The 12246-nt window shown below is 44.7% G+C and overlaps 1 protein-coding gene across 2 annotated transcripts in view; it reads left to right on the top strand.

Moving 5' to 3' along the window:
* Nucleotides 1–851: 851 nt before the first annotated feature.
* Nucleotides 852–12246, top strand: part of GSK3B (glycogen synthase kinase 3 beta) — a 153717-nt gene continuing 142322 nt past the window's right edge. For both annotated transcript variants that reach the window (XM_051615268.1, XM_051615257.1), the window contains exon 1: nt 852–1534. In XM_051615268.1, coding sequence (XP_051471228.1) covers nt 1447–1534 — 88 coding nt within the window. In that variant the 5' untranslated portion in view covers nt 852–1446. The remainder of the gene's footprint in view (nt 1535–12246) is intronic.

Raw genomic sequence — 12246 nt, 5'->3', positions numbered from 1 at the left:
CGCTTCGGCTCTCTTCGGGTTGGCCCGGCAGCAGCCGGAAGGGAGGCCCGCTTCCCATTGGCTGCCAGGCCGCGCTGCCAGGGCGGCGGCAGCGGGCTTCCATTGGGCCGCCCCGCCGCTTCGGGCGGACTCGGCGGCGCCGCTGATTGGTTCCGATCCGTCACAGGCATCTCTGAAACGGCCTCGGGATTGGTCCCGAGGAGGCTCGGGTGTTTCCGTCAGGGCCTCGGGGCCGGGGGCTAGAGAGTGCGTCGGGCTCTTCGGCTGAGTATTCACGGAAGGCCCTTACGGCCGTTCCGCAGCGCAGGGCGGCGACGGGCATAGGCGGCTGCGCGGGGTTGGCGCACACACGGAGCGCAGCGGCAGGAGCCCAGCACGCCGCGGAGGCAGCAGCGGGGACAAAGGAACTGATCGGCAGAAACGGGGAGGGGGACCCGGCGGGAGGCGGCCGGCGCCGGGAGGGAGCGGCAGGAGGCGTGAGCCGGGCGGACGAGAGTCCCATGTGCCTTGGGTGCCCGGGGAAGCAGCGGCAACAAGCGCCAGCGTTCTGAAGCCGCCTAAGGACCATCCGCCGAGCCGCCGCCGCCGCCGCCGTCATGGCTTGCGCCGCCGCCGCCGGCCGCCGCCTGCAGTGCAGCCTCCCCGCGCTGAGCCGCCGCCAGCTGCCCCTGCGGGCGCAATGAGGAGCGGGGCCGGAGCCGCCGCCTCAGCCCAGCCCTGAGACGCCGGAGCGAGCGAGCGAGCCAGGCCGCCCGCGCCGCTTCACCCTCCTCCGCCCGCCGCGGATCCCGCCGCCCCTGCCGGATCCCGTTGCGCGCGGTCGCATCACCTCCTGTCGGCGGATCCGGGAGCCCCGAGATCCCTCCGCCGGCGAAAAAAATAGTTTCGTTCCCTGCCGCCTCCCTCAGAGGCAAAGGGGAGAGCGAGGAGCGGGGAGGGGGCAGGAAGAGGAGGAAGAAAAAGAAGAAAAAAGGAGGAGAAGGCGAAAGAGAAGCGAGCCCGCGGCGGGAGCAGAGGAGCCGGGCTGCGAGCCTCCGCCCCATGTGACTGGCGCCCAGGGTGGGGGCAGCGAGGCCTAGCAAACCCCCCTCGCTCGCGGGCGGGAGCGGCGCCGGGGGGGCTGCGCGCCGGGCGGAGGCGGCTCTCGGACCCACCGGCGCTGCTGCCGGGGAGGATGGTGGTGTGAGGCGCGGGCAGCGCCAGGAGGGAGGAGAAGGAGGAGAAGGAGCCGGGCGAAGAGCGCGACAGAGACCGAGAGGGGAGGGGGCTTCCCCGGGGGGGGGAAGGGGGGGTCCCGGCGTTTCATGTGGCGCGTCCCGCCCGTCTCCTCCGGCTGAAGTAGCGAGGGAGCGGCAGGCGGGCCCGCCGAGCCGCTGGGGCGAGGCGGAGGAGGAGGGCGAAGGCAGGAAGAGAGAGGTGATCGGGGCAGAGCAGGCACGGGAGACCATGTCCGGGCGGCCCAGGACCACCTCCTTCGCGGAGAGCTGCAAGCCGGTGCAGCAGCCCTCGGCCTTCGGCAGCATGAAAGTTAGCCGTGAGTATCCCTGCCGCGGCGGGGGGGGGGGGGGGGGGGGCTGTCCGTCGGTCTGTCTGTCGGTCTGTCTGGCCCTGCCGGAGTTCTTCCCCCCCCCGCCCTTCCCCGCCGGGGCCTGATCGAGCGGCCTGAAGCCCCGGCTGAGGCAGCTCCCGTTCTCCCCTTCCTCCCCCACCCTGGTAACCTTGAATCGGCGCACGCCGCCGCCGCTTCGGTTGAGGCCTGTTGGGCACAAACCGCCGCTCGGTTTGTCCTCTTCCTTCGCCTCTGGTCGCTGCCAGCGTTGCAGGCGGCCTCTCTCTGGCTAATTAAAAACCCTTCCCTCTCCCAACCCCCCCCCCCCCGCCTCCCCCCCGGCTTTGTGAAACGGATTGGGAGCTCCATAGCCCTGTCTTTCCTTTTTATTTCTTCCTCGGAAGGAGGAAACGAATTGCGGGCACGCAGGTATGGCCGTGACGTTCACGTTCATTATATGTTGGGGGTTTTTTTTGTTGCTTTTTTTTGTTTTGTTTTGTTTTTTTAAGCACTCCTGGATCTCAAGGAGAGAGCTTGGAAGATTTTTTTCCATGCACCCGTAGATCGGGTGTGAGCACCTTTCAGTCCAGCCCATTAAAAGAAAAAAAAAAAAAAAAAGAAAAAGAAAAAAGAGGGGGAGGGCGGAGGGGAGGAGAGCTTACAAAAGGTGTCTGTCTAATACGCCCCAGGCTCTGGTAAAATGCTTAATAGAGGGGATAAGAAAATGGTTATTTTGACATGTGAGCCTATGGACTAGTTACTTCAAGCTTGTCATGCCTTTTCCAGTTTTCTCATCAGAGGAATTATTCTTGAGAATGAGGCCTGTGCTTTATTCTGCACAGGCATGTTGGAAATTGTGTTTAATGTGTGCCCATCCTTCATATTTTGGCTTGTGGGATTAGCTGGTTTGTGTGAATTAAAAATACGTATTAAATCTGAACAGATGCACAATGTGAATGGAGAAAGACCCTGTTCTGAGCTGCTGAAGACAGGCTAGATGTTTATTATAGGGAATTTCTTAACTCTTGGTTTGAATATGTTTATGCTAACAGCTACATTGTTCCTCCAGATTAACATTAATAACGTATTTTTGAGAGATATTTTCCTTTTTCTTATGGAAATGCAAAGTGGCATCTTTATGGGACCTGGAATGCTAGATTTACCATTCAGCATGATCCACATGCCACACCTGACATGGCTCTGTGTGTGAATGTGTGCCTGTATCATGCTGTTTCATCTGCATCAGGCCGAAGCGCCTGAAGATTGTGAGCTTTTTGACAGATGGGAAATTCTGGCGTTTTTCTGCACTGAAATGTCTTCCACTGCGGTTGAAGCCTTGAAAAGAGCGTTGGGCTCGGGGTCTGTAGTCCACCTTGCATCTGCATGATCAGTATGCCTGCAACACTTCAAAAAAAACATGGATGCAGTTAAGCCATACGAGCAGCGAGAGAGTGTGGGTTTTATGGGGTCCAGCATTAGCATTTAATAAAGCTTCTTGATGTGTATGGAGAAAAACTGTGGGTGACTCCATTTTAATTTATTGATTTACTTTATGCGCGCATGGAAAAAGAAACGGGTCTTGTTGGCCAGGGTTTCTGCAGGTGGCTGTCGAAACCAAGTGAGACCTAAACCTGTCATGCTCAGCAGCTAGATTTGTCTTATACAACCTCTACAGCTTGATTCTTGAAAGGTCATTGATGCTCCTTTCCCATTTATTTAAGGTCAAAGACTAGGCAGATGCTTGCTTGTGAAGAGGGTGCTAACTCATGCCACTAACAAGTTTGCAAACAGGATTCAATCCCAAGTGTATAGCACTGAGGGAGAAACAAAGGCCGTAGCATAAAGCACACGCCACTTGTGATAACCCCCACAGTCGCTGTAGTCATGTGCTCCTGGTCCTTCTGCTGTCTGGAAAAAATGTCAGAACAAAGCAAGAGAACCACATACAAGGACTCTGGGAAATGCAGTTTGTGTTTTCAGTTAGTCCATCCATGTAAGACAGTCCAGGAGGTTAGTTTTGTTTTTTGGTGTTTTTTGTTTGTTTGTTTTGGTTTTTTGTTTTTTTTCTTTGTAAGAGAGAAGAATTCCTGATTATAAAAAATGGCTATTTTTCTGGTTCTGAAGAGTTTTGGTAGCATCTTAATGGCATGATGTAGCAAGTTTCTATTACCACTGTTGAGTGCCTAAAAAAACCCTGAAAATCGCTAGTGTGGTGGAGAGAGAGCTTGCAGGGGTCTTTAATGTTGCTATATCTATTTACATACTGATACTTAGTTACGTGCTGAGCACATTTGAGTGAAAGTTGGAACAAAAGAGTCCTTGTGAGGCAAGTGAAAATTGATGGATAGGTATCTTCTGAGTCTCTTGATATCTTTAGTGCTTCTGTCTTGGTGCAGGTCTTTTCCAAGTCATCAGGGAGCAAAACCTGTCATATTTGGTGGTAACCTTTTTGCTTTTATTTGTAACCCAGAGTAGTGGCAGAATTAAATGATCAAGTCACTCCTGTTCTGATGTCTCTGCAGCTATTGCTGCTTCTGGCTGAGCACTGCAATGGTTATCTAGGAAGGACAGATGAGGAAAGGATTGATAAAGGAGGGCTCACCAATCCTATGTTACCTGGGAGGAGCAGTAGTAGTACTAGGCCTATATGGTGATTGCCCTTCAACCCAAGATATGCTGGGGAGAAAATGAGCTAGGATTTTTCATCTCTTCCCTCTGAAATTTATTAGACTTATGAGACTTTGTTCCCTGAAGTTGGTAAGAAAGCCCAAACCTTGAATGAAAGGATAGTCAATTACCAACAGCTGCTTCTCCTCCGGCTATTGGGAAAGATGACTTCTCAAGCATGATACTGTCATTGCTCTGTAATAGACGTTATCTCTGCAAGAGTAGGAACCTTGTGGACTTGGTATCTCCTTTAAGCAATATGAGCATCAAGAGTACCTTTTGAAATGCTACCTTTTTTCCTGTTTATGTTTTGGGATTTTTGAGGTTGCTTCACCATTCTTTCCACCCCACCCTATGGATTTCTGTATTGAAGTAATTCTCAAGTAGGTTATTCTCCATGCAGTTCTGTATTTATGGGTTTGTAGACTTGCCCTACAAACAAAAAAAGTATGTGTGCTCCTTGTGTTGAGCCTGTCCCTCAACAGAAGGGAGCTGAGCTTCCAGTTTCCCATTTGCCGATATTATCAACCTGCTGATTATGTTATAAGATGTATGAGCTTGAAGCTTTCTTTTGTTCTTCACCTAGTTGTTCTTGCATTGCTCCCAGATGTACATTGTTTCCCAAATGGGACAAAAATAATGCTGAAATATAAAGGGTAGTCATGCAACACATGACCAAAAATATCTGTATAAAAATAGAAGTCTTGAAGTTTGCAGTTTGAGAATTTTCATCTAATGACTGTGTAATTGATTTTTTTTTTTCCTCCTTCCCTGAGCTTCTAGAAAATAAGTGTTTCAAGTAACACCAAGTCCTTGTAGACAGCAGTACTTATTGTAGCTGTAGCCAATTATCTTGTTGGTCTGCAGTAAAGAATGTCATGGCTAAGGCTTGCCTTGAGTTTTTTTTGCTCCATGTGCTGGTGTCATGGCTCTGTAATTGGTTATACAGAATTTGTTAGCTTGGAGGGTAAGGAAGACAATTTTATTTGCTTTAGCTAATTCTAATGTTGTACACATACTCTTGGTTGCAAAATCTAATGGACAATCTTGTAATAATTCACTTTGGACTCTCTGGAAGAATGTTGAGAGTGGTGCCAAACTTGTTTTTTGATGAGGTTTTTATCTTCTTAGATTCACTGGTTTTTGTACTGTTTAATCTCCTAAAAGCACAATAGCTCGATAACCTTATATTGCTGTGTACTGCTGGTGGCATTTGAGTGTGATGCATCTTTTGTTAGTGCAACTTTAAAAAAATGGTTTATGAAGGAATAAAGTCTGGGAGTTTGTTGCTTTGTTAGTAGCCACTTCATAAACCAGGACAGAAAAGTTAGTGCTTTTTAGGTAGCATGTGGCACTAGGTGACAGTTTAATTCTACATGAAGTCCAGGTAGATGTGTATGAAGAGCCGTGGAAAAGAGCACCCTGGGCAACTTCAGCGAGAAGGAATGAGTGGGGCTGTTGAAGCTGATGAAACGATAGAGATAATGCCACCTTCTGTTTCTCAACCCAGTTAGGGTAGGGCTGTCTCTATTGCTTCGATAGCAGTTTCTCCCTAATTGGTGTCTGAAACTGGAAGCCGCCCATCCTGCTCTCCTTGCTGGAGTGAGGAAGAGCACTCCCTTCCAGAAGCCTGCTGAGCGTTATGAGTCTGGCCGTTGCTGATCCTAGCCCTGTCCAGCTTTCTAACTGCTGCTTTCCTCATGCCTGAACTTGAAAAACATTGTGCTAGTGGGGTCAGCTAATCACCACGTGCACTACAGTGAAAGGTGTTTCATGCTATAGTGCCCCGAAGTCATGCCTTGCAGTCTGAGAAGGAATAAACCAGCAATCTTCTATTCTTAGTTCTAACACTGCCAAACTGTTCTCTCTTTGTTCATGTCATTAGAAGTAGTTGAGTAGAAAAATAACTAATAAGAAAGTGAGGCCTGCCAATGGAACCTATGATATGATAATTTGAGTAATTATTCTTCTCTGTCCCCCATGTCTTATTTTTTGTCAGTTGGTTATTTATTTGGGTTTTTTTATTGTAAGACATACAGGGGTTTATCCTGAACCTTTTCTTCTCTTGCTGTCACTGTTACACGTTTCCTCTTCGCTACACTGCTTCCTGGAGGTGATCCTGTATTCCTTTATCACTTGATTCAGCTTTTGAATTTCTTAGGAATATTTTCACCATCTTGGTCACCGTTTTACACAGCTGTGAAAACCTGTGTGACTTACGGAGTATGTTCCTGTATGCATCCTGGCTTTGGGAGTTGCTGTGTCACTTCATTCCTTCACTACGTAGGGCCTTATAGGTATCACAAAGCAGTGATGCTTTATGTACTCTGATCTTTCGCTTGGCATAAGAAAAGTAGTACTTCTCTGGCATATCTTGCTGAAGACCACCCACAGACTGAAGGGTTTGCCTCTACTGACCCAAGATTTCCTTAGTTTTCATAGATTGTCTTCAAGTGCTGTTTTAGATAGAACATAAAGTGGATTTTCCAGTATTTGTGTCCAGTTTACTCACTGCAGGTCTTAATGATAGAAATTAATGGGATGTTACTGTGCCCTCACTCCATGCTTTTTCTTGAATTGTATGAATGAATGGTGTGAAGAAGAGTCTGAAAGCCTACAGGTCTCTGCAAAAGGCCTGCAGTTAAAGCTTTGTTCTGTGACCAGGTCTACCATTTTCTGAAATAAATTAATGCTAAACCCCTTAGTTACTGGAACATACTAGCTAATAATATGCAAGGTGGTTGGAGAGTACTTGCAAACTCTTGATTCTTTTGTTTTGAATGACTTGATGAATCCCATTTAAAATTGGAAGGTCTGTTATCTTTGAGTTTCCAGAAATTTCTATAGACTTAAGATTTGAACATTTTTGTGGAGTTCTTTCCCTTTTGTTTTTGTTAAAATAATAAAATAAAAAAAAATCTTAACTTTACTCTAAGGCCTTTTAGTCACCCATAGCTAGTGTGGGAAGTGCTAAAGTGGCTGTCTTCTGCAGAAGCTCTATGGCTTGTGGAGTTACTTGGCTGCTTTCTGAATTTAATGAGCATCAGCCCAGTGCAGCCTTGAAAGATGAAAAAAAACCTTGAAAATTCAAGCAACTATAAAAAAAGGAGCTTATTGAAAGTTTAAATGCCTGATGAAATGTCTCTCCTCATTTTTCTTTGACCCAAGTCCATAGAAAATCCAAAATTTTGTCTTGTCAGCACTTTCTTCATCAAGCTGCACAAATAGATGCTCCTTTATTTATGTATGTTGAAAATAATTGCTAATTACAATTTTTACAATGTGACAAGAAAATAAACTCCTTCAGACCGAAAGGCTCAAGCCCAGAGTGCTGTACAGGTCAAACCCCCTCTGTTTAGGTGCAAAACAAGGAACCACTTGGCACTTCTCCTCTGATAGTGATTGTTGGTGAAGTGCTGCATACTGCTGTTGGGGAAGATGTAAATTTGGAGGCATGATGGTCTGTCTCTCTTGCATTGATCTAAAGCATAGACATATATTAAGTGCATTGCAGCAGTCTGGTCCTAAGGTGAGAAAGGAGCGAGATCGAGTAGCAAAATACACCTTTGTAAGAAATGTCTACAGCATCACAGTCACACTTAGATGAGGTGTTGCTGGTTAGCACTGCTGTTTCTCGTTGAACAGAAGCCTAAAATGAAGCTCTACCTGAAGCTTTTGCAGATGAGATTTGGGTAACTGCTGTAGGTAGAAGTGCATTCACCAAATCTTCAACATCCTTCCTGTGCCCATTGCTGCTGGCTTCCCATGCCATAGAGAGAGGGTCAGTTGCCTACGGGTAGTCCATGAGACTGTGCATATTCTGCTCCATCCTTTATGCTCTAAAAAGTGCTGCTGTGTGAAGTTCTGGCTGTGCATGCAGTAGAATATGAGATTACTTCAACAAAAATCCATGTTGGACGCCTTACTGAAAGTATTTCTGTATTGCCCTCTAAGAATTATAAAAAACATGGGTGCCCAGAAGTCACAGTCATGTGCCTCCAAAAGAAGTGGACAGTGATTTTTCTTGTATAATCAATGCTATCAAAGAATTTCATTAGGTGCTCTTGCCACAGATGACTTGTGTGTTGTTTGGAAAGTGAAATAAAGCAAAGCAGTTCATTCTGTACATTTATCTCTTGCAGACGGTAAATAGATCTAAGCGTTTAAGGCAATTTGTGTTCTCACCCGTGTCCGTCTTATAATGGAAGAAAGGAAAGTGGTAAGACAGCTTGTCAGTGTCAAGCACTGGGAGCATGTTTTTAAACAAAAGATGTACAGCTCCTTCAGAAGGGATGGCACCTGTCCTTGTCCAAGAGTATTTCCACTTCTCCATAGCAGCAGACTCATTATTTTCTGGCTTAGTCTCATCAGTGGAGGGGCTCTAACCTTAGTTTCAGTACCAGTGCATCCTACACATGCACTTGGCTAGCGAGTTGGCATTAACTGAGCAAGAGTGAGTTGCCAAGTATCTTCCGTGTGATTAATTTCTTGATGATAAGGTTTCTGCGTTGGTGTTCTGGAGTTGATTTAGCTGAAGGAATAGAGCTCTGGGATTGCAGAGGGCATTGGTACCTGCCATAGGACATTCACATTAGGTTGCTTGTAAACAAGAACTTACAGCTAAGAAAAATACAGTTTCTTAACTTTGAAATAGGTCTGAATATGTCTGAATGTCTCTTGCTTTGTAGGTTGTAATGAACAGGTCATGCTGAGAGTAGTGAAGGACTGTTATGTTGATGCTATGGTAAGGTTGAGTTGAATTATTTAGAGATAGTGGCTAGCATTTTTCCTTTGTTTAGGTAGCTTCTGATTTTATTTTTTAGTCTGGAAAGCAGCTCTTAAACATAAAAATATGTAGTGGTATAGTTATACTGCTCAATGTGTCTCTTCTGTCAATTGGGTGGATTTGAAGAAACCTGTTAGTAGTCCAAGTGCCTAACATAGATGATTATAATGATGACCTGCTGATCAAAAGAGAAAGGGAAGATGCTATTGATTGATACCACTGGGTAAGTAATGTCATAGAGGTGGTTTGTGGCTTAGGAACATTGTGCCTCTGTGTGCATAAAGATAAGTGTTTGAGTGTAGCTGCAAAAGTTGCCACAGGCTTTTGGATCAGAGCACTTAAAATGAGAGAATTTGGGTGTTGGCTCTGAACTTAGAAGCAGAAGGGAGGCAGCCGCTGAATTTTCCAACCAAGGCAGTCTTCTTACAGCTGCAACTGTAGAACATAGTCTGTTTTGACTTTTTTAGTAGAAATATAATTCTTGTCAGCTACAAGCTCTGTAGTTCAAAGAAGTATCATTTGCCAGGAATGCAGGCAATTGTTTAGTTTTCAGACAGGCCAAGAATATGTTTTGCAGAAAGATAAACTGAAATGTGACTGTGGCTGCAAAGAAGAATTTTATTTTTCTTGCAGTGTAGAAAGAGGAAAAACTATTTAGTCACAGTTAATAGTGCCAGTCTGTTTGGTTTTCTTGATTCCCACCCTGCTGAAAACAGTTACATAGAACCTACATAATTTGTATCCCATCTCTGGTGCTTCATTTATTTTAAGTATCTAGGTAAAAAAAGTAACACAATGAATTGACCTGTATAATTTGGTTTCCTTGAGAGAGGAAGGGGACACAGTTTCATCATCCTAAATATACAGAATATTTGGTTGTTGGCCAAGTAAACATGAATCACTTGGCACAGATCTGTATCCCTGTGAATGAAGTCCATAGCCATAAATGAATATCCCCACATTTGAGAGAGGTTGAGTGTCAGCATCAGAAAGAATGTTTTGTGCCTTGCTGAGAGAATAAAAGCTTTCTGGCAAGGCATGCTTCTTAGAGGTGAGTAGATGTAAGGCTTTTGGAATGGTTTTTCTTTATATATATATACAATTGCTCAGTTGAAACCTAAAGAAGCAGAAAATAATGTTGTCCTTGAGAAGATCGTATCTGTTGACTGTTTTGCTTCTAATCTTGCAATCTTTTTCATAATTGTATGTACTGGCTTGGGAGCCATGGGTATGTATAGTGTAATGCAGTGTAGCAGTTGAAAGTGGATGTGTTTTGTTTTTGTTTATTTCTGTGTTCCTCAGAGAACAGACAAACCTTACTAATGAAATATCAATTTCAGAGACCCTGAAATACGTTTAGAAAAATTGTTAATCTTGGGTTGCATGTTTTAGTAACGACAGTGGACTGCAGAGTTTATTTGAGTCTTGGGGAAATGCTTTAATGCTCATGGAAGCTAAGTGGTTTTGTTGTTGTGTTTGGTTTTTTTTTCTGTCTGGTTTTGTTTTCTAGTGGGTCAACTAGCGAATGTACTAGAGACAAAAGCATGAGGCTTGTGCAGGTGGGGAAACTTACTCTTCTCAAAACTTTGGATCTGAATTTCCGATGATATTCCTCAGTGGGAGAGCAGAGAGCACTTTGGTTGCAGCTCCCAGAGGGAAGGTACTGCTATTTTTAGATGGAGCTTAACTTTGAGCTTGCTGTCCCTTGATCGGTGCAGTAGTCATGAGTTAGTTGGGGTTATGTATAGATTTTTATTGTGCAAGTAACGTGGGGATGGTGGTTGAGTATGTTTGTTGGACACTTTCTATGGCTCAAGTAATAAATTTCATCAGCAAGTTTGCTGCCATTCAGTTGGAGTGTGTTTTAGAAATGTAGATGGCTTGTTGGAAGATCTTTGTAGGACAATGAATATTACCAAATATGCAAGTCTCTTTTTCATTATGGACTCCACTCTTCAATAGGCTGAAGCTTCTCTTCAGTTAGAGTTGTTGACTTTCAGTGCCCATGGAAGCTGACAAGGGCATTGCTGGCATCTGTGGCAGCAAAGAACGGTGCCTGTTTTCCCAGGTGGCACATTTGAAATACCTGTGGGATTTTGCAGACAGGTATAGATGCTCATGAGGCAACAAACAATATTTTCTGTGTGGTGTCAGTTTTTTGGTGTTATGCAATAGCTTGTAGATTATTATTTTGTTTTAAGTACTACACTAGATTTATTTTTTCATTGGTAATGTCTGAACAGTTGATGATTGACTAAATCTTTATTCTAGTGGTCCAGCTGAAAGGGAGTGGTACACAGGTGTTTGTTTCTACAACTTTTCATAATTACGGTATTTCAGAAAGACTCACATTGAGACAAGGACACTTCCCACATTTCAAAATACGAGGTGAAAACCTTATTTTTATTCTGATGAGGTGGCATAACTACAAAATACATTTTTCTTCTAGTGTTACTTTAGAGTCTGTAGTAGCTACATATGCCTGTTAGTTTATTTGGACATGCTGGGGCTGCTGTTTTGCGTGGGGTTTTAGTTTTTTGTGGTGTTTTTTGAAGAGCATTTGAAATCCAGGAAGGGGTTCCTGGCAGACCAGGTCAAAATCAGTATGTTCCGAATGATAGCAGATGATATATTATCCTCTAGCAACTCTTTCTAATCTATTACTTTTTAAAATTGTCTTTGAGTGGAGAGAGAGAGACAGACATACATGTTGTGAGAAATACAATACGGAGAGGAGATGATCTATGTTTCTGAGATCTGGAATTTAAACCTAGATGATGTGTGAAGGTTTTGTTTTAGAGATTCTGCTTTAAAGCATTTACAGACTGCTTTAAAATGTTCTGCCAAATCTGGGTTGACTGATTACATTTCTGCGGACCAAACTTGGGAGTAGTGTTTTAATACTTGAACAATAATTGTTTTGTCAGAAACAGCAGACCTGTTTCTCATTTGACTTCACATGATACGTTCTGTGACTTGGTAATGTCCTATCCTGCTAGAATTAACATTTAATTTTGGTGCTGCCAAAGGAGCTCTGAAAAAAGCTGCGTTGCAACCTAATGTGCTGTTTTCTATCGCTCTAAGTGCCTTTTTTTCACTATTTAGTGAAGCTATAACAATCTGTAGTGAATGCTGGGATTCAATGCCCCCGGGTTATTATAAAAGCAAAAAAAAAAAAACCACACACCAAAATCCCAGACCAGTTGTAACCATTCACTTTTAGTAGGTGTACATCTGGCTTTTT

The sequence above is a fragment of the Apus apus genome, chromosome 1 (assembly GCF_020740795.1).
Source record: "Apus apus isolate bApuApu2 chromosome 1, bApuApu2.pri.cur, whole genome shotgun sequence".
NCBI lineage: Eukaryota > Metazoa > Chordata > Aves > Apodiformes > Apodidae > Apus > Apus apus.
The sequence above is the reverse complement of the archived record's forward strand: the minus strand, read 5'-3'. Positions and strand labels throughout refer to the sequence as shown.